The 26,740-nt window shown below is 33.3% G+C and overlaps 4 protein-coding genes across 4 annotated transcripts; 1 reads left to right on the forward strand and 3 right to left on the reverse strand.

Moving 5' to 3' along the window:
• Positions 1–3,044: 3,044 nt before the first annotated feature.
• On the reverse strand, positions 3,045–6,283 carry LOC133288816 (ubiquitin carboxyl-terminal hydrolase 2). Its single transcript, XM_061486639.1, has 6 exons — positions 6,174–6,283; positions 5,893–5,946; positions 5,534–5,580; positions 4,367–4,413; positions 4,147–4,249; positions 3,045–4,059 (listed from the first exon to the last, which is right to left on the reverse strand). Exons 2-6 carry the CDS (start codon positions 5,921–5,923, stop codon positions 3,283–3,285), a joined length of 1,005 nt encoding a protein of 334 aa, XP_061342623.1. The 5' UTR covers positions 5,924–5,946; positions 6,174–6,283; the 3' UTR covers positions 3,045–3,282.
• Positions 6,284–10,147: 3,864 nt separating this feature from the next.
• Positions 10,148–15,230, forward strand: LOC133288831 (uncharacterized). Its single transcript, XM_061486659.1, has 15 exons — positions 10,148–10,413; positions 10,782–10,904; positions 11,023–11,079; positions 11,188–11,235; positions 11,328–11,450; positions 12,185–12,268; positions 12,358–12,476; positions 12,571–12,672; positions 13,164–13,280; positions 13,481–13,549; positions 13,639–13,705; positions 13,804–13,857; positions 13,997–14,086; positions 14,243–14,275; positions 14,812–15,230. Exons 1-15 carry the CDS (start codon positions 10,387–10,389, stop codon positions 14,905–14,907), a joined length of 1,209 nt encoding a protein of 402 aa, XP_061342643.1. The 5' UTR covers positions 10,148–10,386; the 3' UTR covers positions 14,908–15,230.
• Positions 15,231–17,277: 2,047 nt separating this feature from the next.
• Positions 17,278–18,745, reverse strand: LOC133288833 (NAD(P)H-quinone oxidoreductase subunit 1, chloroplastic-like). The gene has a single exon (XM_061486661.1). It carries the CDS (start codon positions 18,600–18,602, stop codon positions 18,036–18,038), a length of 567 nt encoding a protein of 188 aa, XP_061342645.1. The 5' UTR covers positions 18,603–18,745; the 3' UTR covers positions 17,278–18,035.
• LOC133288832 (NAD(P)H-quinone oxidoreductase subunit H, chloroplastic) lies at positions 18,604–19,929 on the reverse strand. The gene has a single exon (XM_061486660.1). The coding sequence runs from the start codon at positions 19,783–19,785 to the stop codon at positions 18,604–18,606; it is 1,182 nt and encodes a 393-aa protein (XP_061342644.1). The 5' UTR covers positions 19,786–19,929.
• Between the last annotated feature and the right edge of the window lie 6,811 nt (positions 19,930–26,740).

Here is a 26,740-nt window from a genome sequence, read left to right on the forward strand (position 1 = left end):
CAAGCATCAAGACAAGTCCAAGATCTCAATGGTATATTTATTTAGGACTTAGGAAAATATGTAAAGGTGTATAGATTCTAGCATTGCATGAGCTCAAGTCATTCATATCATATAATGCTTAAAGAACCTTGATCTAACAAAGTTAAACATGCATTAAAAGGTTTTTGAAATGACTTAAGCACGTAAGCATAATAGCATAATATAATCACACATATTCATGGCTCATATATTTTAAAAGAATGCATCCTTGAAGAAAAGTCGAGACAAATGGTTTTATATGTACAATGTTGGTTTGGAAGAAGTACCTACATGATATAAACTTTTCTCGATAATTTCCATAACCAATAACATGCATTACAAGTCATAGAAACCATTTAGAAAGAGAAGAAATTCAGAATTCGTACAAAAAGGGTGCTGCCGTGAAATATCCGAATATTTCACTAAGAATATCCGGATACCAATATCCGGATATGGAACCAAAAATATCCGGATATCAATATCTGGATATGTGCCCCACGAATATTCGGATATGTACGGTCTGCAACAACTATAAACGGCTAGTTTTCAAATGAGATGTCATTATAAATACCCACATCAATGGTAATGAACAATGGACGACCATAGATCATTTATTGAACCTTTATTACTCATTCTAGCTCATTATTGCTCATTGATTACTTATTTTACTCATTGTATACACTTGAGCTCATCTTTCCTTTGAAGCTATACATCTCTTAGTTCTTCAATTTGTGCAATCTGTACTTTGAGAGTACTTAGCCACTTTTAATCACCTCAATCTTACTTCTTGATTTGAGAGGGGAGTGAACCCTATACTTGAGAGGTCACCAAATTCCTAAATAAATTTGGACTGAAAAATTGTGAGGCATCAAGAGCCCGAAGTCTTGAAAGGTTGTAGAGGTTTGTCAAGCACCCTCAAGCTTGATAGTTAGTGAAAAGAATTGATCGAGCGGCTTCAGTCTGAACGTAGGTCACGGTGGTGGTGACCGAACCAGGATACATCTAGTTTGCAATTTCTCTAACCTTTACCTCTTTACTTTATTATTGAAATTACATCTTTAGATTGTCTTTATCCATTCGCTTGCTTACTTTGTTAATCTCTACACTTGCTCTCACACTTAGATTTTTCCTTATTAAATCACTTTATTGAAGAAATAGTCTTTAAAATATCAAAGGAGGCACTTTGCAAAAATATTTTGTAAAACTCAATTCACCTCCTCTTGAGTATTGAAGCCACTTGTCCAACACCCACCATTAAAATGCAAAAGGAAAAGAAAAAGAGGGAATGCGATTTTCGAAATGAGAAAACATGAAATAACTATCTCATATAAAATGAAAGTAGTATTTTCCTAAAACCAAGGGGAACTAGAAAGGGGGAAAATGCTTGATTGGTATATGGGTTAGCTTTTTCTGCAATTAATGCAGATAAGTTATCTGAGTAAGCCAATACGACGTCGTTTTAGGACGGAAATTATGATGTTTTTGTAATTTTAATTTATTTCAGGATTATTATAGTCTTTATAATTATAAATTTTTAATATTTCAATCTTAAAACGACGTCGTTTGGGGAATAAAAACAAATAACTTCTCTGCAGTAATTGCAGAAATATTTGTCCGTTGGTATATATATAACAATATAAATATACTCTTTCGAAACATATGCTTGCAAATCTGCAGTTCGAAGGATGAATGATAATCATTCTTTTCTTTTTTCGGTAATCGAATGATAATCATTCTATTCCCTTTAAATGATTTTTTTTTTAATTTCTATGCAAATGAAAAATCCAAAAATAATTTTTTTTCCTCAATTTTTATTCCAAAATTACCAATTCATTTGCAATAAAAAAATAAATCAATTTTTTTAATCATTTTTCTCAAATTAAAAAAAAAAATTAACAAACATTGGTTCAAGGAATAAAAAGCTTGTTTCCCTTCTTGAATTCAAAATCTTGAAATGGAAAAAAAATTAAAACTACTTGGAAGAGCTAACCCAACATAGGTTCGATAATACTCGGACTCAATGAAGTATTAAAAAAAAAAAAATGGAAACAAATTTTTTTTTGGGAGTGTTCATTAACCAAAATCTTTTTTTTTTCACAGTAACAGCATCAGGCATGTTCCGTGCAGAACTGTAAGCAACCTCTGTTTAATTGTGTTTCTTTTTTCTTCTTAGAACTATTTTATAAAATAATTATGGAAACAATTAATGTAGATAAATTATCTGCATTTACTTCCAAAACGACTTCGATTTGAGATTGAAAGATTAGAAAATTATAATTATAAAAACTATAATAATCTGAAATAAATTAAAATTATAAAAACACCATAATTTTCACCCAAAATGATATCGTATTGAATTTACTGCACTTATATGAAAAAGTGAACCTTTTTTTTATTTTGAAAGTTAAAATCAAAACACAAAACAAAAATAATTCTTCTCTAAATTTAATTCTAAAAACCAAAAAAAAAGTTATAATTTTTTTTAAAAATTACAAAACAACCCTTATCAAATAGGTTTGTTTATTTTCTTTTTCTTCTAAAAACAAAAAAACTATTTTTAAAAACAGTATTCAAATTGAGCCCAGGTTGCGGACTTCCAGCAAGAGTGAACAAAATCCTGAAGAATGCGGTACTTGTGAATACATCCTGTAACGTTAATTGTTAAATTTTCACCATAGAATGATGTAGAAACTGACTATGATTCCTATATGAAATAAGAACAATAAGGCCGGAGTCATTCGTGTCTTTTAAACATTTCGTGACTCATTTCATGGCACTTCCTTATCCTCTTTGTTATAGATGGTGAACACAAACACAAACACAAACACAGAGGAAGTTAATTTTACTAGCTTTTGTTCAAGTTATATAAATTATGACGTAAGCTATATGGTTGCCCTATTTTGACTTTTAAAAGGGCAGCAACGCAAGAGTTACACGCCAATCAAAACCTGAGTACTGTCTCTCCTTTCAACTGAAGAGAGAGAGAAAGACTAGGAGAGGGGAGGGGGTGGCTAAAGATTACTTCGAAGCTTAAAATCACCTTCTAACAAAGTATATTATTAAATCCAGCCAAATGATTCATTAGTAAAGAAAACTCATGAATCTAACTAATCAGGCAGAGTAACCTTGGATCAGAAGAAGCTTGTGCATCAGTACTCAAGAGACTGCTAAATAAATAATTAAGTGCAACATTATACATATGGGCATACTCGGATCTGGGGAGGAAAAATCCACACAAAAAGTTGTATAAACTTACAACATTCTTCAATGAGGACTGCTTGTTTTCTGCTTGGCCTTCTCAATGAGGGGCTTTAACTGCTTCTTCTCAGCAAGAATCTTTAGAAAGTTAAACAAAAAGGGTATGTAATTGTGTTTCCTACGAATATTTTCTGTTCTCCATTTTTTGAATTTTTCTTCCTCCATTAAGATCTTCTCAGTAGCAGCTTCAATCCCAGCATTCACTTCAGAGAGAGAATTGTTCAGTACCTCAAAACTGCTATTGTCCACCAGTCTCTCTGACTTTGACACAGCCAGCTGCTGCAAAATACGCTCCCTCCTCTTCTGAAGTTCCTTCAGCTCAGCAGTATACATCTCTTTTCTGTTCTTGATGATTGCCAGGAGATTAAATCTTATCTCGCTTTGGGAATACCTATCGATGCGTTCCTGTATCACAGGTTGCACCATCTTCAGCCATTCCATATCCCCTTGCCCACCAGTGCACTGACCAAGGCTGATAGGACCCTCCTTTAATCCATCAAGCTCATACAGTACCCCATCAACTGGTAGATAGCTTATAAAATGGTAAACATCATCATCTTTGCCAGCAACCTTTTGCTCTTCAGGGACAAAAGGTTCTGGCCTTGCAAAGCTATTGTGGGCTGTACGTATGGCCTCACTATTATTGATAGCCAAACCTTTGAGTTCAGGAGGAAAGTTCTTGGTAAATTCTTTCAATTTCGTCAACTCTGGACCAATGTCGATATCTGGTGAATTCATAAGAATTGACAAGATCGCCTGGGTTGCACAAGCATTATTAATTACCTACAAATGGAACCCTAAGATCAGCAAAACCATAAAATAACAAAAACAATCATGATTTGTCTTTTAATTAAAATTAAATAAAATAACCTGGCTAGCAAAGAATAAATTAGGGTTGGGATCTTCAATTACAACACGTTCATCCTTTTCTCCTGGACGCCATTTGAAAAGAAAAATCAACCCATACACAGGCCTGTAATTGAGAACGGGATCCCCACAAAAAGAAAGATACGGCAAATGTTCACAAATTAATTATCATAATTTGTGATTGTCATTATAAGTTCAAGACTAACTGAGATAGTACACTGACCTAAGGCTGTTGAGAGAGTCAATGTCCAATGAATACAGTTCCTCAACCTGCCAAGACAAATCTAGGCATGAGGATAGCAAACACACAAAAAATTCTAACTGGGACTGGTTAGAAAAAATTGATTTTCCCAAGCCCTGGAATTTACCAGATTTATTCTGGATCACAAAATTGAATAATTAGTTTGGTTATTTAATAGAAAAACAAGAAGATTTGTCAGTTTATCGATTCAAATCCATAATTTTCTGATAGTTTTTCAGTCTGGTTGTGACAGACCCAGATTGAATCCAAAGAGCTCCGTCCTGGATCAGCAAGAAATAGCAATCAACAATATACTTAACTCATGCCCAGGAACCCCTTTGCACAAGGTACAAGCTTTTACTAAGATGTAGAGGAAAAGGGAAGCCGTTTTCCCTTCCACATTCAAAACTTTAATTTATATGCATGGTTCATGCTTTCTTATATGAAGAGGAAACCCCCATCCTAAAGCATTGCTATAAGAAATCTGGTATTTCACCTCCTCGAGCCCTTTGATTTAAATAAGGTGGTAAAGGTTTCTTTTACTCCATCACTTTTTGGTGCTATGATGCTGACCTACACCTTTTTTCTTGTTACTTTATATTCATATAACAAGGAACAATCTTTTAGGATTCTGTGTGAGCACCAAGTGTCCGTTTACTTTGGAGAGGTTCGGAGGGGCTTCTAATAGCTCATTAAAAAGGTATTTGAGAAAACAAGGAGGCTGACATTTTTAAGGAAGCAGTTTATGCAGTTCTATGGTGAAGAATGCTCATAGCTGTTTCAAGGGAGTTACCATCTGCAAAGAGACTGGGTAAACTCGCCTTTGATGCATTCTTAATTTTTTCATATTCCTTGTTGTATCTTGTTTTGTTTTTTTATTCTGTTTTGAATTATTTTTATGCTCCCCTAGTTGTATTTTCCCTATAGTTGCATCTTGTATTTTCCAAGTCTGTGAAGATTTGACAAAATCCTGCTTAAATTTCAATACTGACAAAAGGCAAAGTGTGACATTTTAATATCCCTGTGAAGCAAAAGGTCTTAAAGAAGAAACCAAAAATCCACATCCCACCCCAATCCAAAAACCATGAGAAAACATACGTTACTTAAACAGAGAGGGAAAAAAAAGGACATATATCCAACAAAAAATACCTGCACGCCTTTCACTTGCATTTGCTGAATAAGTTCTGTAAATACACCTGAGGAGAAAAAACAACAAACTCAAAAACAATGTACCAATCAAAATCTATACCAAACAAGACACTATGCAAGCCCCTCAACCCTAACCACCACTATAAACATATATATATATATATATATATATATATATATATATATATATATATATATATATATATATATATATATATATATATATATATATATATATATATATATATATATATATATATATATATATATATATATATATATATATATATATATATATATATATATATATATATATATATATATTCACGTCAAAGACAAAAACCATTCAATGAGCATACCGGGATCGGACTCAATGGTGCACCAAGACATGATTCCAATTTGTACAAAGCAAGCTGCAAACAAGGAACAATAACTCAGCCTCAGCTATACAAATTTTTTATTAATTTTTAATTTTTTGTTTTGCTCGCCGCCAAACAGATAAACAAGCAAATCTTAACCATAAATAACCTTCTTCTCTCCAGCACCGCAAATATTCCATTCATGAAAACACAAAACGACGCTAAAAATGAATCTATTTCGTAATAAAACGACATGAAAGAGAGAAAGAAAGAAAGAGTACCTCTATCTCTCTCCTTCTGATACCTCCGTGTTAAGGTTTCGCTTCTGCACTGTAATTCCACTCTCTTCTTTTCTCCACCCTTCACTACCAAGGGTTTATATATCACCACATTCAATAACTCTTTTAATTAAAATTAAATTTTAGTTACCTTAAAATATATATTTTATAAATGAAAAATAAATAGAAGAATGATAAAAGATAATGACGAAGAAAAGGAAAAGAATAATACAAATTGCCCAATCCAGTAAGGAGGTTGATAAAGCCCACCCTTACCTCCGTCTCTGGGCCAAACTCGAGCATAAGTACGAATTCTTGGCCCACATGACTTCAGCATGTGATGTATACCTTTTTATTTATTTATTTATTGTATGTAGTGCGTGTTAGTTTTTAAAATCCTTTTTTTATACGTGTTATAAATGAAATTTGAATCTAACCCATTCAAGTATTTAATGAAAAATATAAGAAATTAAAAAATAAAATATAAAAAATTATTTTTTAGAAATTACAATACAATTTTTTGTTTTTGTTTTAATATATAATATTAATTAAAATCAATTATATAGTAATCAATAATAATAATATATTTTTACTAAATTAAAAAAATTTGACCAATAAATTTTATATAACTAAAAAATGGAGCTTGATTCGTATTTTTGTTTTATAGGGAAAAAAAAGGTAAATATTATTTAAGGCCAACAATTACTATTTAGCAGGAAAATTTATGTTTATCTTTAAATGGGTAATGAGATAGATATATTTAATGTTTTATCCTTTTATGTTTTTATCAGACCTTCTTTAAAGAACGTGCTATTCTAACTCCTAAATTGTCTGATGCTGCTATGCTAAACGAGCACCTAATGTCTATGATTCCTGGTGAAGAAAGGACTTTTTTGAGTTCGGATAAAATTCTTAAGCAAGGTGGGACTTCCTCTGTTGAGGATGATGAAATCACCCCTGAGATCTTAAATACATTATCATGCTCAGGGATTCCTGATAATAAATTATCTTGAAAGTTAAAGTTCCAGTAATGCTATTAAGAAATATTGATCAGTCGAGAGGTTTATGCAATGGCACGAGATTGCTTATTATAAAATTAGGGAATCATGTTGTTGAGGCAATTGTACTTACAGGAAGCAATATAGGGAAAACTGTGTTAATCCCTAGAATGACGATGAGCCCATCGAGTCATACATTTCCTGTAAATTTCCAAAGAAGACAATTCCCCCTGATTGTATCGTTTGCCATAACTATCAACAAGAGTCAAGGACAATCACTTTCACATGTTGCAATTTATCTCCCTAAGCCTATCTTCACTCATGGGCAATTATATGTGGCACTGTCTAGAGTAAAGAGTAAGCATGGATTGAAGATATTGATACTTGATGAAAATGGCTGCGTTACGAATAGTACCCTTAATATAGTTTACAAGGAAGTATTTCAAAGACTGCTATAGTATATTAGGTTCTTTCTTCAAAGATATAACTTCGTTGTATGGTACAGGTAAAGACAAAAAAAAATGACTGTTTATTCACATCTCTTTTCCTTATCTATCTTCAAAGATATGACCTTTATTATCATATTTTCTTTCCTATTTTTAATGTAACAATAAATGACTGTTTTGTTATTTAAAAAAATGACTGTTTGGGACCTTTGAAATACTGACAAAATGAGTTCGGCCCAGAAGACCGACCCACCATGCCAAACAAACCAATTTTTTTCCCGTTCATCGGCACGGGTAATTCACTAGTTTAGATAAAATAGAGAAAACAAGATAATGAAAAGCAAAAGAGAGAGTATAGAAATATCGGAGAGAGAGTATAGAAATATCGGGCCAACCAAATTGGACTTTAAAAAACTGATGTTATCTCAAGTAATTAAGATGAAAACCCGTTCAGTAAAATTAAGTGATAATAACCCCCAACGGTAGCTCAGTTGGCAGCTAAGCTCTCAAGGGATTGCTTGGTGCAGGGATCAAATCCTGCCTCAAGCAGTTTCTTGAAAAATCTTTGGGGGCCAAAGGATAAGCCAAAAAATCTTCGGTTGGGGGATTGTCTCGTCCTTTCTCCGGTTGCGAAGCTTAGTGCACCCACTGTTACAATGAGGGACTAGCCCAAACGGACCGTACCTCGAGGGCATGGTGCCCGGAGAAGGTTGAATGAGGATAGCAATGTACAAAAATAAAATAAAAAATTAAGTGATAATAACAAACTACAGCTAATTGCCGTATGTGTGTCCGTGGACTATCAAATTGAATTTTAAAAAAATGACACTGGTCACCTTTAATTGAAAATAATATTTGATTTTTTTATGAGAAAGAGTTTAACTATTATCACTAGTCAAAAAAAGAAAAATATAACAAAATTTATTTATTTTAAAAAGTAAATATTTTTTCATATATAATTTAATATTAATATTAAAAAATATAATTAATAACAACATAAAATTATGTATCTTAATTAAAACTAAATTTAAATATTTTTTTCTCATTCATTTTATTTTCTTTTTTCATTAAATTTAACAATCTTAAATTATTAAAATAACATTTAAAACAAGTCAGTCGATGAAGTTTTTAGATTTTTTACCCTAAACACTAGTGAACCACAAACGTTTGGCGTAATATGATTCCCTTTGACGAAAGGAGATTGAGACAACTGTTGTTTTATTAGAAAATTAATTTGGCATTGAATAGATTTAATTAGTATGTTATGGAACGTATTATATACTTTATATTGTAATTATAATTACTTGAGCCGTTGACAGTTTTCCCACAATCTCATTATTTCATTGGCATTTGTGGACCATAACGAGGCATATTGGAAAGCAGTACTCTGCACAAAAACAAGTCAATAACCAAATGGAGAGAAAAATGAATATGGCCATTATACTTGTCATTGTTAACTACAACATTTATTTTTATTTTTATTTTATAAACAGATGGTTTTTTTTTTTATCAATAAAAAGTTTAGATGAGATTATACATCGTATCTCAATCTCCAACCTCTTTAAAGATTTATAAGAGAGACTACAGATCACCTACCAACAAAATCTTCATATGGATCAATGGAATTAACATCCTTACGAGATATGAACCTAATCTTTAACCAATTGTGTCCATCTTTATTTGCCTTAAAATTTAAAAATGCCAAGTTCAAGAATTCTTGTGTTTGCATGGTTTAGAATCTGGTGAACTTGGCAAGAGATGGTTTGTTTTAAATTGTACTCAATGACCTGAAATTTGGGTACATGCTATGGCGTCCAATAAGAGAAGTGAGTAACACTTCCAATTTAATAAAATTATAACACAAGATATGCATAATAATTCAGACCATGAAATTAGATCATTAAATTAGATTAAAATTATTATTCCAATTTAATAAAACTATTACACAAGATATGCATAATAATTCAGACCATTAAATTAGATTAAAAATATTATTTAGCAAATTTAAAATCAAATCTTAACCGTTTATTTTGTAATATTAGAGATAGAGATAAAAATAAAAATACAGAAATCACATCCCATCATATTAAATTATATTTTATTATATTAGAGATATTTGAATCTGATTTGGATATTATTTCTTACTATGTATATAAATATTTAGATATTTGGATCTACCCTAGATAGAATTAGATTTAAAATCTTCATTCTGAAAACTTTAATTCTGGATCCGCCCGAATAAAATTATCGGATATCTGTAGTTTATTAAAAAAAAATTATTTAGCAGAGGGATGGTAGCATTGGAGTGGACTGAACAACACAAGAGAAGAGGAAAAGAAGAGGTTAAGGTTTGAGTTTATGTAACACAAACATCGGATTTTTTCTTTAAAACAAAAATATGTTTGATTAATAATAATATTTGTTGGGTTGGTTTGTTGGTTTGTGGAAGAGGCAGAGCCCCCCGTGTTGTTCGGTTCCCGCTCCTTTCGTCAACTAATATTATCTCTAATTTATAACTTCTACTTTCTAATCTCTAATCACTGAGATTTAAAGGAAAGGTACTTATCCTTTTTTAATTTTAAACCTTACGAATTTGAATTATGATTACGATCACGACCACCATCACCATTACCACCATCTTCTCCACTCCATTAATTTTCGTTTCCTATATTTCCTATTGTCTATTGCTTATCGATAACCAACTACTACGCCTTTTGTTATTGATTTTGATGCACAAACAACACAGCACACCACGCTCTTCTCTACTTTTGAATGCCACAAATGAAGTCCCCTGTTCGGGTACGTATTTTCCAACTCTTCCTTCATTCTATTATGTTTCTCTATCACTATTCCATTATTACTTCAATTCTTGTTTCCCTTCCCTTCCTTTCCTTTTTTTTTTTTTTTTTTTTAATTTATATCGTTTCGGATTATGCTTTTCTTTTTCCTCGTTTTGCAGGGCCTGCCTTTGTTGTGTTATATAAGGAATTAAGATTTTTTTTTTTTTCATTTTGACAATAAGTTATTAATTAGATATGCTCCAATTGAATCATTTGTTGCACACCTGTGCTATTCTTTAACTTGTTTAAACCTTTATGTTGCAGTTTTGTTCAATTCTATATAATATTGTGTTTTATTTTGTCTAACCTTCTCTTATATTGAAGCAGGCATTTTTGGTTGCTGATTCAAAGAGTAGAAAATCCTGTCTTTATGCCATCTTCCCAGCAGCTTCTTTAATCTTTGTTGTTTTATTTTTCACGAGTTCATTCTTCTCACAAGGCTACAAAGAGGTATATACGTAAACCCTTATCTCAAGATAATAAATAAACCAATGATTTTGACTTTGCTTGAGTAGGATTCATGTTCTTCACATATCTCGCAATGATCCTTTTTGGTCTCATACTGCAGAAACTATCAAGCTGGAGAATTGACATCGATCAGAATGTGGAAATTGAGAAATGCAAGGTTCATTCTCTTACTTTGCAAACCGATAAACCAATGAATAATGAATTTGATTAAGTATGATTCATGTTCTTCCAAATCTTGCAATAATCCTTTTGGTCTCATATGCAGAAACCAGTAAGCTACATCGATCAGAATGTAGAAATTGATAAATGCAAGGTTCGTTCTCTTACTTTGTATGCTTTCATTAACGTACATATTATTTCAGATGTTCAACTTTGGTGCTTATATTTGTTTATCTTGTCTAGTAGAACCACTGCAGGCCTAGTGGAAGTGAGGCATTACCAGCGGGTATAGTCTGCAGTACTGCGAGTTTGGATATGAAACCTTTGTGGGATCCTCCTCACATTAAGAAGGGTCATCACGCAGTAGATGTAAGTTTCGGTCAGTCATGACCATCCAATATTTTGTTTATTATGTGATCTATGAAGAAAAACTTGTTATGGTAATGCTGTAGCTCCAGTGCTCCTTCATGCAAGGAAATCTTGTCAGTTGTGATATGTATTTCTGAATGCTTAGTGTCAAGATAACATGGTTGTCACTTGTCACACTATCCTTCTCACTTTGCATATGTAAATTATAAAACAACTAATCTTTGTGGGCATTTACAATTCTAATATACTCAGGAATTAAAAGTAGTTGGCTTATTGAAATTAGTTTCGAGATTTCTTGTTTAAGTAGGTGAAGATTACACATTGAGCCTTTATAAGTCTTTCACACTTTTTTTTTTAATACCGATCTCAATTACGTTTTTGAGAAGAGTCGGCTCCTACAAGTTTTAACTTTTTGAGTCAGCTATGGAACTAATCCTGAGTCGGGGCTTAGTCATAATTAAATCTATTCACCCCTCTCCAAATATGTATTTGGTGTGAATCAAATCCAGGTTTTCTCTCCATCTACTCAGACTCAGCATATGTTATCAACTGAGTTACACCTATTGGGTTATTTCACACTTTCTACAGTCTATTTGTGGAGGTCTTTTTATTTTTGACGTTATTGATTTAATTGACACTTTGTTGACGTTGAACAAATGTCATCACTTGTGTTCAAATGTCCTAGTTATTATTCTTTGCTTCTGGTATGTACTAACTTGCCTACATTTGAACAGATTAAGGTAAATGCATCAACCAGTTTGTTTGCAATGGCAGTCGGGATAAAGCAGAAAGATCTTGTGAACAAAATGGTCAAAAAGGTTATTGAATGAGTTTTGTAAATATTTCTCATTATTAATACTCTATTTTTGTCCATGGGTCATGACCCTCATCCTACACCAAATTGCAGTTTCTGGCAAGTAATTTCATTGTGATGCTCTTCCACTATGATGGTATTGTGGACGAGTGGAAGGATTTTGAATGGAGTTATCGTGTCATTCATGTGTCGGCAATGGATCAAAGTAAATGGTAAGTGTCTAGGTGATTCACATTCCATTCCGATCCTAAAATAATTTCAGTTGTCCTAAATGTGTTTTGTCCTGTACATGTTTTCAATGACTAGGTGGTTCGCCAAGCGTTTCTTGCATCCAGACATAGTTGCAGAATATGATTATATTTTCCTTTGGGATGAGGACCTAGGAGTCCAAAATTTCCACCCAGATAAGTATGTTGAATAACTTCTTGATTTTTATGAGTTACAATTATATACATCAACATCAACGATTATATAGTTTAATGCACCGGGATTTTAATTGAATAAACTATTAGAATTTTATGTCTATCTTCTCTCATAAGGTTCTTACCATCATATTAATAATGTACATTTAAGAGGAGATAACTTTTGGGGGGATCTCGCAAGGTCAGGCATTGCATTGTGGTGTTGTAACTTTTGGAGAGGGGTGGAACTCCTATATTAGTAAATCTTCTTAAGGGTTAGGTCATTAAGGTTTGATAAAACCACTCCCCGTTAAACCCGACTAGTGAGTGTGGGGTGGAGAAAATCCTTATACGCAGCTTTATCTTTACATAATTGTAAAGAGATTGTTTCCTGGATTCGAAACCATGACCTTTCAGTAACGAAAGAACAGTTTTACCACTTCCGGTTAGCCCTCTTAGGTCATCAAGGTTTGATATTTCTTTTTAAATGATTTTTAGGTATGTTTCTATCATCAAAAGTGAAGGGCTGGAGATATCACAACCAGCACTAGATCCTAAAAAATCAGAAGTGCATCATCAGATTACTGCGCGTGGGAGGAGGTCAAAAGTGCACAGGTTCTAAGTTCAAATCCCCTCAATATGTCGTAATGAACATTCTTATAAAAAACTAGAGAGAGAGAGAGAGAGAGAGAGAGAGAAGACCAGCTTTACTTATGTTTTCAATCTAATTATGTTATTATTAGGTAACTGTAATTTTAAGCAGATGCTTATACTCACGACTATGTTGTGCATGCTTTTGGTCGTTGTGCTTGCAGAAGGACATATAAAGCTAGTAATGATGGTAAAGGCTGTGATCAAAGCAGCACCGCTCCTCCTTGCACCGGGTAAACATATTTTTGTGGTAACAACAAATTTTAATGTGGCTTTCCTTTTATTTTAAGCACTTGAAGAAAGATGAACTCATTTGTTTCAGGTGGATAGAAATGATGGCTCCTGTTTTCTCAAGAGCTGCATGGCGTTGTGTTTGGTATATGATTCAGGTGCACCACTCTGTTCTATTAATTCTGCTGCGGAGCATTCCCGTGAGCATTGCTCTATATAAGTTACATATTTATACCATGTGTGGTTTTTTTAACAGAATGACTTGATCCATGCATGGGGTCTAGATATGCAGCTTGGCTACTGTGCTCAGGCAAGTCAAGCTCAACAACTTTTGGTTCAATTTCATGATTTCCTACTTTTGCACATTTAAATGTTCCTATGATGGCATTTGGTTACCTTCTCTCTCTTTTTTCTTTCTAGTTCCATCTGACCTTATTTCTGGTGGATAGGGTGATCGAACACAAAATGTTGGGGTTGTGGATGCTGAATACATTGTTCACTATAATCGTCCCACACTTGGAGGCATAGATAAGACTACGGTGAGAAATGTAAATTCTTTATCAGAGAGTTTAACTATGCAGAAATGCTTGTCTTTTAAGTTTTCTAAGATAATAATTTCATTGGATGCTTCTTATCTTGAATGTATGTCTCTCCTTCTATCTGCCTAGAAACTGAAACTTATCTGTGACTTGCAGGTTTCATCTGAGGAAAAGGATCATAGAGTTGATGTAAGTTACTATGATGTCACGATTTGTCAATTGAAGTCACTGTCTGAATGTACCTCTTTTAAAAGCATGTTTCATTTTGCTGTTCTAAAAAAATTCATCCAGTCCGATTCAGAATCATCTCTTTCAATAACTTTCGCTTCTGGATGGTCTAATGCTTAGGTTTTATTTGTTTTATAGAAAAGAAAAACAAATATTTTTCTTGACCTTGTGGTGTTTGGTTCCAAATTTCCAATTAGTCACGCAAAATGCAAATCCCTTAAGAGTTGGAAAACAACTGGGTTAAATATATTACACTCAAACCTTCTATGTTTCATAATATGGACACTTGTAAGCTGTCACCTTCAATGACAATGACTAATTGCTTTGCCAATTAGCTCTAGATGATCAATGAACTCATGTTTGAAAAAAAATTCTGCCAAAACAATTAGTGTCTTGCCGTGGATTTTTTTGTTGTTGTTGTTGTTGCCTTTATCTTAATTATATCTGAATGATTTTGTTTTTGTTGGTACTAACATATCATTTTGGTGACGGTGCAGGTGAGGAGACTTTCTTACCGGGAATTAGATATTTTTAGAAAACGTTGGGAAAAGGCAGTTGCCAAGGATGAATGTTGGGTAGATCCTTTTCAATAGCCGCCATCTCAGGAATTGGATTGATAGTCAAAGTTTTATGTAAATTTAAATTTGTATATAATATGATTTATTTATTTTTTGTTAAACAAAAAAAAAATAAACATCATTTATATAAAGAGAAGCAAACGCAACTGGCAGCTACAGCAAGTGCTGATTATGGGTGAGACAGAGAAAGCTTAGAGGATCTCAAAATCCTAACATGACTCCTGGCATAAATTTTTATCTTGAATAAGCTGGGTGCATAAAGTGGAATTTTTATTTCCTTTTATTCAACCAGCTTGTTAGAAACTTATGGGTAGATATGATCAGAGAGTTGTTAGAAACTTACAAGTCAGACTCTTTACGTTGTTTTACTTGACAAAACATCTTACAGTCATTTTTTATTTATTTGAGAAAGTCAATTGATGTCAAATTGATTTTGAAATTGGAAAAGTAATGTATATATCTATTGATCTCATTACCTTATTGTTTACTTATTTTATTTGTTTTGGATGACTATTTGATTCCACATTTTTCTTCCGTAACCAATAATATTGAGGTTCCTTCCTAGAACATTTTGCTTTCCAAGAAAGCTAACAAAACATGCTTTGTCATTCTTTACTTGAGGATCATATCACAAAAGATTTTATATGACCTCTCTAGTAGTTGGAATAGCAATTCAAAAGATTTTTTTTTAGTGTGTAAAGAATCTTGGGATACACCACCTCAAAAGCTAGCTCAAAGGATGGGAGTGTCCAAGGACTTATAAACTCCACATTAGTTGCACATACAACCAATGTGGGACTATATATCTCAACACGTCCCCTCACACAAGAGCCCATTGGGCTTGAAGAGTGGACAATGCAACAGACCCAGTCTACCTGTACTAAGAAACGCCACAAGAGAAAGTGGGGGACGGCGAGGCTCTTATACCATGTAAAGAACCTTGGGATACACCACCTCAAAAGTTAGCTCAAAGGGTGGGAGTGCTCGAGGCCTTATAAACTCCACATTAGTTGCACATACAACTAATGTGGGATTATATATCTCAACATAGTGACCTGCTATACCGACACTTCAAAACCTTGACGTGTCGTGTTCGACACTCTCCGATACTCCGACACTCCCCGACACTTCAACACTCGTTATAGAAATTCAAAAAAAGTTCAAAGGTTGCATTACGTTAAGTTTTTAGTTTCAACTACTAGATTCGTTGGATTACGATTACCATTTTATTGAGTTTAATATAAATATTTGGGATATCTTATGTTTCTTTGCAAAATTGATAAATATTATAAGTTTAGTTTCATTTTTTTGTTAAATTATTGAATATTAATATAATATACACTCCATAAATTAAAAATATTATTTAATATCAAAACATGTCCTAACGTGTCAAAATCTAACATTTTTTAGAATTAACGTGTTGAAGTGTCGTGTCGTATTGTGTCACGTGTTCCGTGTCGATATTGGTACTACATAAGTGACCTGATCAAGTGAAAAATAAATAAATAAAATAAATAATCTGAGGATAAGGAGGACTGCCGAAAGAAAAGAAAATCAGAAATATTGTCGAGTGTACGGTGTACCCTTGTCCCAAAGTTGTTCCATTAAACAAAAATATTTTAAGACAAGGTCAAGTATTTAGATATCTTGTATGAAATATTCTCTGGTTACCATCCACGAAAAAGAAAATCTCTGGTTTCTATATTGGTCTGACATTATTCTTAAATGCTTTTTGTTAATGAAAACTGATCAATAATCAAATGTGTGGATGATGTAGTTTAGCGTTGGATAAAAACTACTTTATCAGCATTTATGAATATTTTAAGTTATATCAATAAAAAGGAAATAGGTCATTCTTACGGAAGCGAATTCGTGATCGAAGGCTTCTATGAATAGTAATGTCCTTGCATTATTATCTTTTAGTGCCCATTTTTCTTCAATTCAATCTTTTTCTCTCATTTATTTGTGGCCACATATCAATTGTGGTGACACACCGAAATTCTTTCGTATTAAATAGCACTACTAAAAAAACTACCAGTCAACTAAATTTCATTATTAGATAATCGTAAGTTAACTTTACAGGTCAGTTGTGCATGACCACTGTTATCAAACACGGACCTAGGTTTAATTTTGGGTCACAGCACGCAAGACTAAGGGTCTATTTGGATGGATTTTTTTTTTTTCAAAAATTATTTTTTTCCAAAAAAAAAAACACTTCTTACTTTAAATTCGTTTGGATGTCTGCTTTTAAAAAAAGTATAAGTGTCAAAGAAAGTCAAAAATTTACTTTTTTCAGAAGCTACAAATTTTAATTTCTAAAAAAATTAGAAGTCAAAAGTCAAATATTTTTTTCAAAAACTAAATATTTTTATAAAAAAATCTTCGTTCCTTTTCTTCTTCATTTTTTGCAAGTAAAGGGATACTTAATAAAATTAAAGGATTATTTCGTTCCTGATAGTTATTTATTTAATCAGCGGATAGGAGCATACTCTGGATCGGAATTGTAGGGAGTACTGCCTCATTTTTTCTACCGACTTAAAGCCCCGATTAGTATTCTTTTTCTATTATGTGTAAATGTTCTTTTGCATTATTTACAAAATCTGCGTTACTAATCCTTTGTGTATCTTGGTGTTTCTAACCATCCACTTTTTTTTGATTCACCCCCTTATTTATGTTAATACACGTATGCTACTTAATACAAACGGTAGCGAAAACTCAATAAGGTTGCTCTTTTGACCCCGCTTCAAGACAGGATAACTAATCACCAAATCTTGGGATAAACGGATTCTTACGCTTATATATAGAGATATTTCACTTCATTCTTATACATAAAAAATGAGATTCAATATTTTTACTGCAATTTCAAATCAGCATACTATCTATTAACTACGGTACTCAATAATACCACGGTACTAAATAATACCATAGCAATAAGGAATAAAGTATTTGTAAATTCTACTCAATAAAAGCCGTTTTATTTCACTCATATAACTATCTGATTTATTTCTTCAACCCGAATTCCGAATAAAAATAATGAAAATTCATATATCTATTCTCGATTTATTCAACCCCTTTGCTATTTTGCTATAAAGTAAAGTACTAAAAAGCGAGGAGTATGGCAATAGTATCAAAAAGTTTATGTATCAACGAATCGCACGTAGAGATATTGATAACACACATAGAGTTAATGGTATTTCATAACTAATTGATTGAGCAGCAGCTCGCAGACCCCCCAAAAAGGAATATTTATTATTTGACCCATATCCTGACATAAGAAGTCCAATGGGAGCAATACTCGAAATAGCAATCCATAAAAAAACACCTATATTGAGATCAGATACAATAAAATTATACCCCCAAGGAATTACTGAATAACTTATTAGAATTGATATGACTGATATGGACGGTCCAATACTAAATAAACGAATATCCCCTCTTGATGGAATGATATTCTCTTTGAAAAGCAGTTTTGTTCCGTCTGCTAGAGCTTGAAGAACTCCAAAAGGGCCGGCGTATTCAGGTCCAATACGCTGTTGTATACCTGCAGATATTTCTCTTTCTAACCATACAATTGCTAGTACACTTATTGTGATTCCCAATACAAGAAGAAAAATGGGGGCAAATACCCACAGAATTCCACAGACCTCCTTTAAATACGCCACTCTGGAAAAAGAATCGATATCTTGTATTTCTGATGTATCAATTATCATTTCAACGATCAACTTCTCCCATAATGATATCTATGCTACCTAGTATTGTCATAATATCAGCCAATTTCATTCTTTTAACTAATTGCGGAAGAATTTGCAAATTGATAAAACCTGGTGGGCGAATTTTCCATCTCCAAGGAAAACCATTCTGATCCCCTATTAGAAAAATTCCCAATTCCCCCTTCGGGGACTCAACTCTTACATAAAGTTCTTGTTTTGACAATTCAAAAGTAGGAGACGGTTTTTTACTAATGAATCGATATTCAAAATCATTCCATTCTGATTTCCTTTCTCTATCAAAGCATCGGATTTCTAAATTTTCATATGGCCCGCCAGGAATTCCTTCCAAAGCCTGTTGAATCATTTTTATGGATTCCATCATTTCACCAATTCGAACTAAATAACGAGCTAATGAATCTCCTTCTTTTTGCCATTGAACTTCCCAATCAAATTCCTCGTAACACTCATAATTATCAACTTTACGAAGATCCCAGTGTATTCCGGAAGACCGAAGCATCGGTCCTGATAAACCCCAATTTATTACCTCATCTCCGGTAATAATGCCTACCCCTTCAACCCGTTCTAGAAAGATAGGATTTCGTGAAATAAGTTTTTGATATTCAACAATACCTGTTAAAAAATAATCACAGAAATCAAAACATTTATCTATCCAACCATGAGGTAGATCCGCTGCCACCCCTCCGATACGAAAAAAATTATGCATCATTCTCATACCTGTGGCAGCTTCGAATAGATCATATATTAACTCCCTTTCTCTGAAAATATAGAAGAAAGGGGTTTGTGCACCAATATCCGCCATAAAGGGTCCCAACCATAGTAGATGAGAAGCTATACGACTCAACTCCAACAGAATTACTCGGATATAGCTGGCTCTTTTAGGTACTTGAATATTTCCCAACTGTTCCGGTCCGTTTACAGTTATTGCTTCTGTGAACATAGTTGCTAAATAATCCCAACGTGTTACATAAGGCAGATATTGTATAATTGTTCGGTTTTCCGCAATTTTTTCCATCCCTCTGTGTAAATAACCCAATATTGGTTCACAATCAATAACATCCTCACCATCCAGAGTAACAATAAGTCTAAGAACACCATGCATTGATGGGTGATGAGGTCCCATATTGACTATCATGAGGTCTTTTCTTGTAGTTGGGACATTCATAGGTTTTTCCTCGATTCATTCTTACAGGAATCGCTAAAAATAAAAATTCATCAAAATTCAAGATCTACAAGATCTAATAAATCGAATAATTCAAAATGATTTTTCAAATTCAAATTAATTAATTTTGGATTCCCGAATATTTAACTGAGTTATTAATTTTTTATAACGTATTCCATTTTTCTTTGACAAATAAGACAGTAATCGTTGTCGTTTTCCCAGAATTTGACGTAAACCTCTTTGAGATAAATAGTCTTTTTTGTGCAATTCAAAATGTGAAGTAAGTTTCCGTATCCTATTTGTGAAATGAAATACTTGAAATTCAACCGATCCCGGGTCTTCTTCTCTTTTTTTTTTGAAGTTAGCGGTATAAACGAGTTTTGTATCATATAAGGCCCGTCTTTTTTATAGATATTTTTATTGATCAGTAAGGGTAATGACACTAATTTTGAATTTTGTATCAAAAAGAATATTCATTTAATAATCCATTTTTTCAAAAAAAAATGGATTATTAAATTTGATTATGAATCAATTTAAATAGATATAAAAATTATCAAATAGATATAAAAATTATATTTATATAGATTCATAAAATCAAAAATTAGATGCTAAAAAAAAAGACGATTTTGTTAATTCATTTTTGATCGAATGGATCTAGTATTGAATTAGGATCAATGCTTGAGAATAGAAATAATGCGCGCGCATTTATGTAGGTATCCATTTTGTTCATATATCATAATCATATATGTTATATATGTTACGGTAAATAACAGAAAATGTAATAGATTTCCGAATTTTAAATCGCGGATACATACATATCTTTACTATACTGAAACGACTTCCATTATGCGTATCAAACCAATAGCGATTTATACAAGCTAAATCTTCTAATCGAGAATTTGGCCAAAGAAACAATTTTAAATTCATTAGTTTTTTTTTATATCTATCAAGATCTTTATTTTTAATCAAAACTTGACAGAAATTGTTGACTTTATTCTCGTTGTAAAATATTATGTTTCTATGTGTATTATTTAGATTCCTAGTATTGAAACAAATTAGAATTCTAAATTCTCTACGACGCCTGGTGGATAAAATATTTTCAGGTCATGAATTTGGTCCTTACTCTTATTAATTAAGGAAAAGCCTGTGGTTTGATACATAAAAAATTGTTCGTTGTTTTTTCTAGACAGACGCACTGGTTCGATAATCAATATTCTCTTTTTCATCAAGTCTTTAGTTTTCTTTTCCTCAGTCAAATCACCCTAAAATCGAATTCCTGTGTGTCGTCTCTCTCTTGATGGGGAAGAGAAACTAGGGTTGTTAATTTGACGTATTGGGGACCATAACCCTTATATAGTGTTTTTATCTTTATTGTTGGGCCAATAAGCTCCCATTATACCTAGTTGGCCCAACACCGGTATCCACTCATTCAGCCCATACTCACTTAGGAATCTATTTGGGAATATTTAACTGATCATTTTAATTTACCCAATATATATAAATAGCACAATATAATTATTAATATAATATGTGACCCACAATAATTATTAGAAAATATAATTTTCTAACAATCTCCCACTTGGGCCACATATTAACTTGAGATAATTATATCATATATCTTTAGTGCGTTGTATGCTATTTTTCTTTAGATTCCTCCTTAGATACAATCTGGTCCACCTCCTATATCAATATGAGATCATGGCGGCTTTTGTCATTTTCAAGCGTAACTAAACCTTCCATGGTCATCGTACCAATATATTCAATGACATAGATCAAGTATGGATGAGTGGCATGGAAATTACATGCAATGTGATCTTATCATGCCTATTTCCAACTGGTCCTACTTTAATCTTTATGAGATCAATCCTAAATTTTCTGTATACACAAAGCAGAAACACAAGCACAAAATTTAATACATTTAGAGGGAAAATAACATTGAATTCTTTATTCTGCAGAAAACAAACATAAAAATATTTCATTTATTTATTTACATAGAACACCAACATAAAGAACTCCCACTAAACCGTAGTGTCATCGAAGGCTTCCTACTATAAATGCTATATCAGGGCGAGTACAAACCTGGGCATACATAAGGCTTCCTACTGCCGAAGCATAAGGTACCTTTGGCATTTCTATCATCTCAAGCTTACCTTTAGGGCATTGGGCAAGACTAAACTTGTCTCCCCTAGATATGAGCGTATTTCCTAACGTACAATCCTTCATGCCAAATCTATCCAAAATCTTTTCAATGTAGGCCTTTTGTGATAACCGTAGGATACCTTGAGCGCGACCTCGAAGTATCTGTATTCCTAAGACAAAAGATGCATCACCAAGGTCCTTCATCTCAAAATCTTTAGTGAGAAGTTTCTTGGTTTCATGCAATAAGCCTATATCGCTACTGGCAAGTAAGATATCATCAACATATAGTATCAGGAATATGAATTTACTCCCACTGAACTTGTGATACACACAATCTTCCACTAAGTTCACCTCAAAGCCATAGGAGATAATAACCTGATGGAATTTGTGGTACCATTGACGAGAAGCTTGCTTAAGGCCATAGATGGACTTTTTCAATTTGCAAACCATAGACTTTGAATCTCCCAATACAAAATTTTCTGGTTGCACCATATAAATTGTCTCATCAATGTTGCCATTGAGAAACGCTGTCTTTACGTCCATCTGATGTAGCTCCAAATCCAAATGAGCCACAAGCGCCATTATTGTCCTAAAGGAGTCCTTCGTAGAAATCGGAGAGAAAGTCTCTTTATAGTCTATGCCTTCTTTCTGAGTGAAACCTCTAACAACTAGACGTGCCTTATATCTTTCGATGTTGCCATTTGAATCCCTTTTGGTTTTAAATATCCATTTACAACCAATGGGATTCGCACCTTTAGGCAACTCAATAAGATCCCAAACGTCGTTGTCTTTCATAGATTGCATCTCATCTTTCATGGCATCAATCCATTTATGAGCATTAGAGCTTTCTAAGACTTGTTGGAAGTTGATTGGATCATCTTCCTTCAAGCTTAAAATATTTTCATGCTCTTGAAGAAACACAATATAATCATCCGGAATTGCATTTCTCCTTTCCCTAGTGGATCTCCTTAATGGCACTTCTTGAGTTTGTTGAGTTTGTTCTATAGGTGGCATAGGGGGTGATTCATTATTGTCTTGACCCAAAACAATGTCAGGGACCAAAGCCTGTTCCATAACAATGTCATGAACTGGGACCTGATCATTAATTGCTTGTTCCATAACTGCATCTTGAATGATGACAATATTAGGAAGAGAAATATTATTTTCTTCCTCATCAAAGACAACATTCCTTATTTTATCTTCCCCCAAACTCAACATCCTCAAGGAATCTGGCATTTCCCGTCTCCAAAAAGGATCTTGTAGTGGGATTATAAAACTTAAAGCCCCGAGAGCGTTCAGCATATCCAACAAAATAGCAGCTGATTGTTCTTGAGTCCAACTTTCTTTCATTTGGCATATAAGGCCTTGCTTCTGCTGGACAACCCCAAATGTGTAAATGCCTTATGCTAGGTTTCTTTCCATTCCATAGCTCATAAGGGGTTTTTGTCACTGCTTTGCTGGGAACCCTATTAAGGATATAAACTGCAGTCTTTAGTGCTTCTCCCCAAAGTGATTGGCAATGAAGAATGACTAAGCATACTCCTCACCATGTCTTTAAGAGTCCGGTTTCGCCTTTTCGCAACACCATTCATGCTAGGTTTACCTGACATTGTGTATTGCGGGACGATTCCACACTCCTTTAGGAAGATCGCAAAGGGCCCTGACGTTGTTCACCTGATCCATCATATCTACCATAGTATTCACCACCACAATCAGATCTAATGGCCTTAATTTTCTTGCCTAACTGAAGTTCAACTTCAGCTTTAAATTCTTTGAACACATCCAATGATTGTGACTTCTCTCTAATCAAATATAGGTATCCAAATCTTGAATAGTCGTCTATGAATGTGACAAAGTATTGTTGACCATTCCAAGAGGCTATAGGAAATGGTCCACAAATATCCGTATGAATCAATTCTAAGACGTCTGAAGCTCTGTTGGAACCTATTTTCCTTATGTTTGTCTGTTTCCCCTTTATGCATTCAATGCACACCTCAAAATCATCCAGATCAAGGGGTTCAAGAATTCCATCAGTCACAAGCCTCTGAATTCTCTGTTTAGAGATATGACCTAAACGCTTGTGCCACAGAATGGCAGAATTCTCTTTTAACTTTCGCTTTGTACCATTTGCACTCGAGATATTTCATTATCAGTAGAAACAGTTATCAAGCATGTAAAGATTATCAATCAAAGAACCAGTACCAACAATATTTGAATTAAGCGAAAGACAAAATTTATTATTTCCAAATGAACAAGAATAACCAGATTTGTCCAAACTAGAAATAGAAATTAAATTCCGTCTAAATGACGGTGCAACAAATGTCTCAATCAAATCCAAATAAACACTAGTTTTTAACAATAATCTAAAATTCCTAATAGCTTGAACTGCAACCTTCTTGCCATCACCCACAAAGATGTATCTCTCAACATCACTTGGCGGTCGGCTCCAAAGGCAACCCTGCATAGACATACTAATGTGAGTAGTAGCACCAGAATCTACCCACCAAGTATCAATAGGTACAGTAGCTAAATTAATTTCAGAACAAACTAAAGTGAGAGTAATACCCTTCTTTTCGCGCCATGCCTTGTATTTGGAACACTTTTTCTTCATGTGTCCAGATTTCTTACAAAAGAAGCAGGTGAATTCCTGATCCTGCTTCTTTTGCTTCTTTGGTAAAACATCTGCATTATCCTTAGCTCTATTTCTCTTCTTGTCTTGAGAGGTTGATGCCAAGTGAGCACTATCAGTCTTTTCTCGTTGTAACCTCTCTTCCTCTTGCACGCAGTGAGAAATGAGCTCATTAAGAGTCCATTTTTCCTTTTGAGTGTTATAACTCACCACAAATTGATCGTATTGTGCAGGAAGAGAGATAATAACTAAGTACATGAGCAACTCAGAGGGCAGCTCTAACTTTAATGCCTTTAGTTTTCCAGCAAGATTAGACATTTCCATAATGTATTCCCTTATGTTTCCTTTTCCTTTATACCTCATGTTTATGAGTTTGGACAAGGTTTGACCAATTTCAGCCTTTTCATTTCGAGCAAAGTATTGCTCGAGTTCCTTCAGAAACAACTTGGCATTAGTAGTCTCAACAATCGAGCCCCTAAATGTCTCCGGAACGGAACATTTCATGATCATCAAACACATGCGATTTGAGCGTTCCCACTTCTCAATTTTATCCGTGTTTGGATTTTCCTGAGTGGAAGTGGGTTTCTCAGTCCTTAGCGCATTGTCGAGATCCATGCAGCCGAGAACAATTTCCACATTCTCTTTCCACAGCTTGAAATTTGCCCCATTAAGCATTGGAAGCGAATTCACTCTAGCAACATAATTGGCAGCGGTAGCAGAAACTGTCTCCAGAGAACAAAATAAGATTACATACTAATAACATGTCATATCATATATATATTCAAACACCATCATAAATAAATTACATACATGATATAGACAAATAATCCGAAGTAAAATGAGTTTATTATAAGATACCTAGCACAACATTAATATTTAGTCTGTGGACAAAAATATCAACTTGTAAGTGGTACTCTTAATGTAGTAATCAAACATTGACAATAAGTCCTGTCAAATCATAGCCTTCCTGTGGGCCGACTATGAATTACATGGAGAATTCTTAATAATTGTCACATATTTATTACCGCAGGTATGTTTGTTACTTGGCCAAATAATAACCTTCCTGTGGGCCGATCACTATCCCCATAAGCAATAAACACACACATGATCACACAACATATGTTATTTGGCCAAACAATAACCTTCATGTGGGCCGATTATTATTTGCATAAATAAAATATATTTATATGACCAACCTATTTGAAATCAAATTAACCTTTATAAATTTGGCCACTGTGGCGGCTAATAAATTTATCATATTCAATTTCAAATAGAAACCTTTAGGTATAATAAACACATTTAAAAATAATAATAATAATAAATATAAAAAATATTTATTATCAATTTTAATGTATTTCCATACATACTGTTTTCATCACAAAATAAATAACGACACTGATATTAACAGTTACGAGACATTAGTTTATGAATTGCAAAATATAATCAACTTTAAGAATATATAATGCATCGGAAAAATTGCAAAAATATACCAACAATTTACAATTATATTGTAATCAAATATTGTAACAGTACAACCTAGATAACTTACTATATGTGTACTGTGTACAACCTATTATATTGTAATCAAACATATATATATAATTTGAATGCCAATATATAACTTACATGTGGAATATCCATTCGAATGCCAATATATAACAATTCGAATCGCTAACAAATTGCAACAATTTGAACGGCAATCCAGACGGTGATTTGTAATTCACGAAAATCGAGATAACAAGTGTATAGAATGAAAACAGGTATATATACTGTTCACGAAAAAAGGATCGGTTGCAATTGTATTCTGATCGCAATACGGATCAAAGACGGAACGCAGATAATTTACAGATTTAAAAAATAAATCGCAATTGATTACGGGTCTTATAATCATACAAACGAGTATCTCTGTTTAAAGATCAAACCAAAACTTAATTCCTTCATGATTCAATATGATTATGGCTCTGATATCAATTGTTGGAATTTTTAATTCCTCTAAATTTTTTGGTGATAACTATCACCTATAAGTCAAGATCTATTATACCAAATCATAAAGAAATAAGAACATAAAGGTGGAGGCATACCTGTCTCCATTGTAGTGGAATAACTTTGATATTGTCTCTTGGGGTTTGTAGTCTTCCTCAGTCAAATCACCCAAAAATCGAATTGCTTAGTGTGCCGTCTCTCTCTTGA

Source organism: Gastrolobium bilobum, unplaced genomic scaffold, assembly GCF_033153095.1.
Source record: "Gastrolobium bilobum isolate Gb01-03AN ecotype WA unplaced genomic scaffold, APGP_CSIRO_Gbil_v1 utg2264, whole genome shotgun sequence".
Lineage (NCBI taxonomy): Eukaryota > Viridiplantae > Streptophyta > Magnoliopsida > Fabales > Fabaceae > Gastrolobium > Gastrolobium bilobum.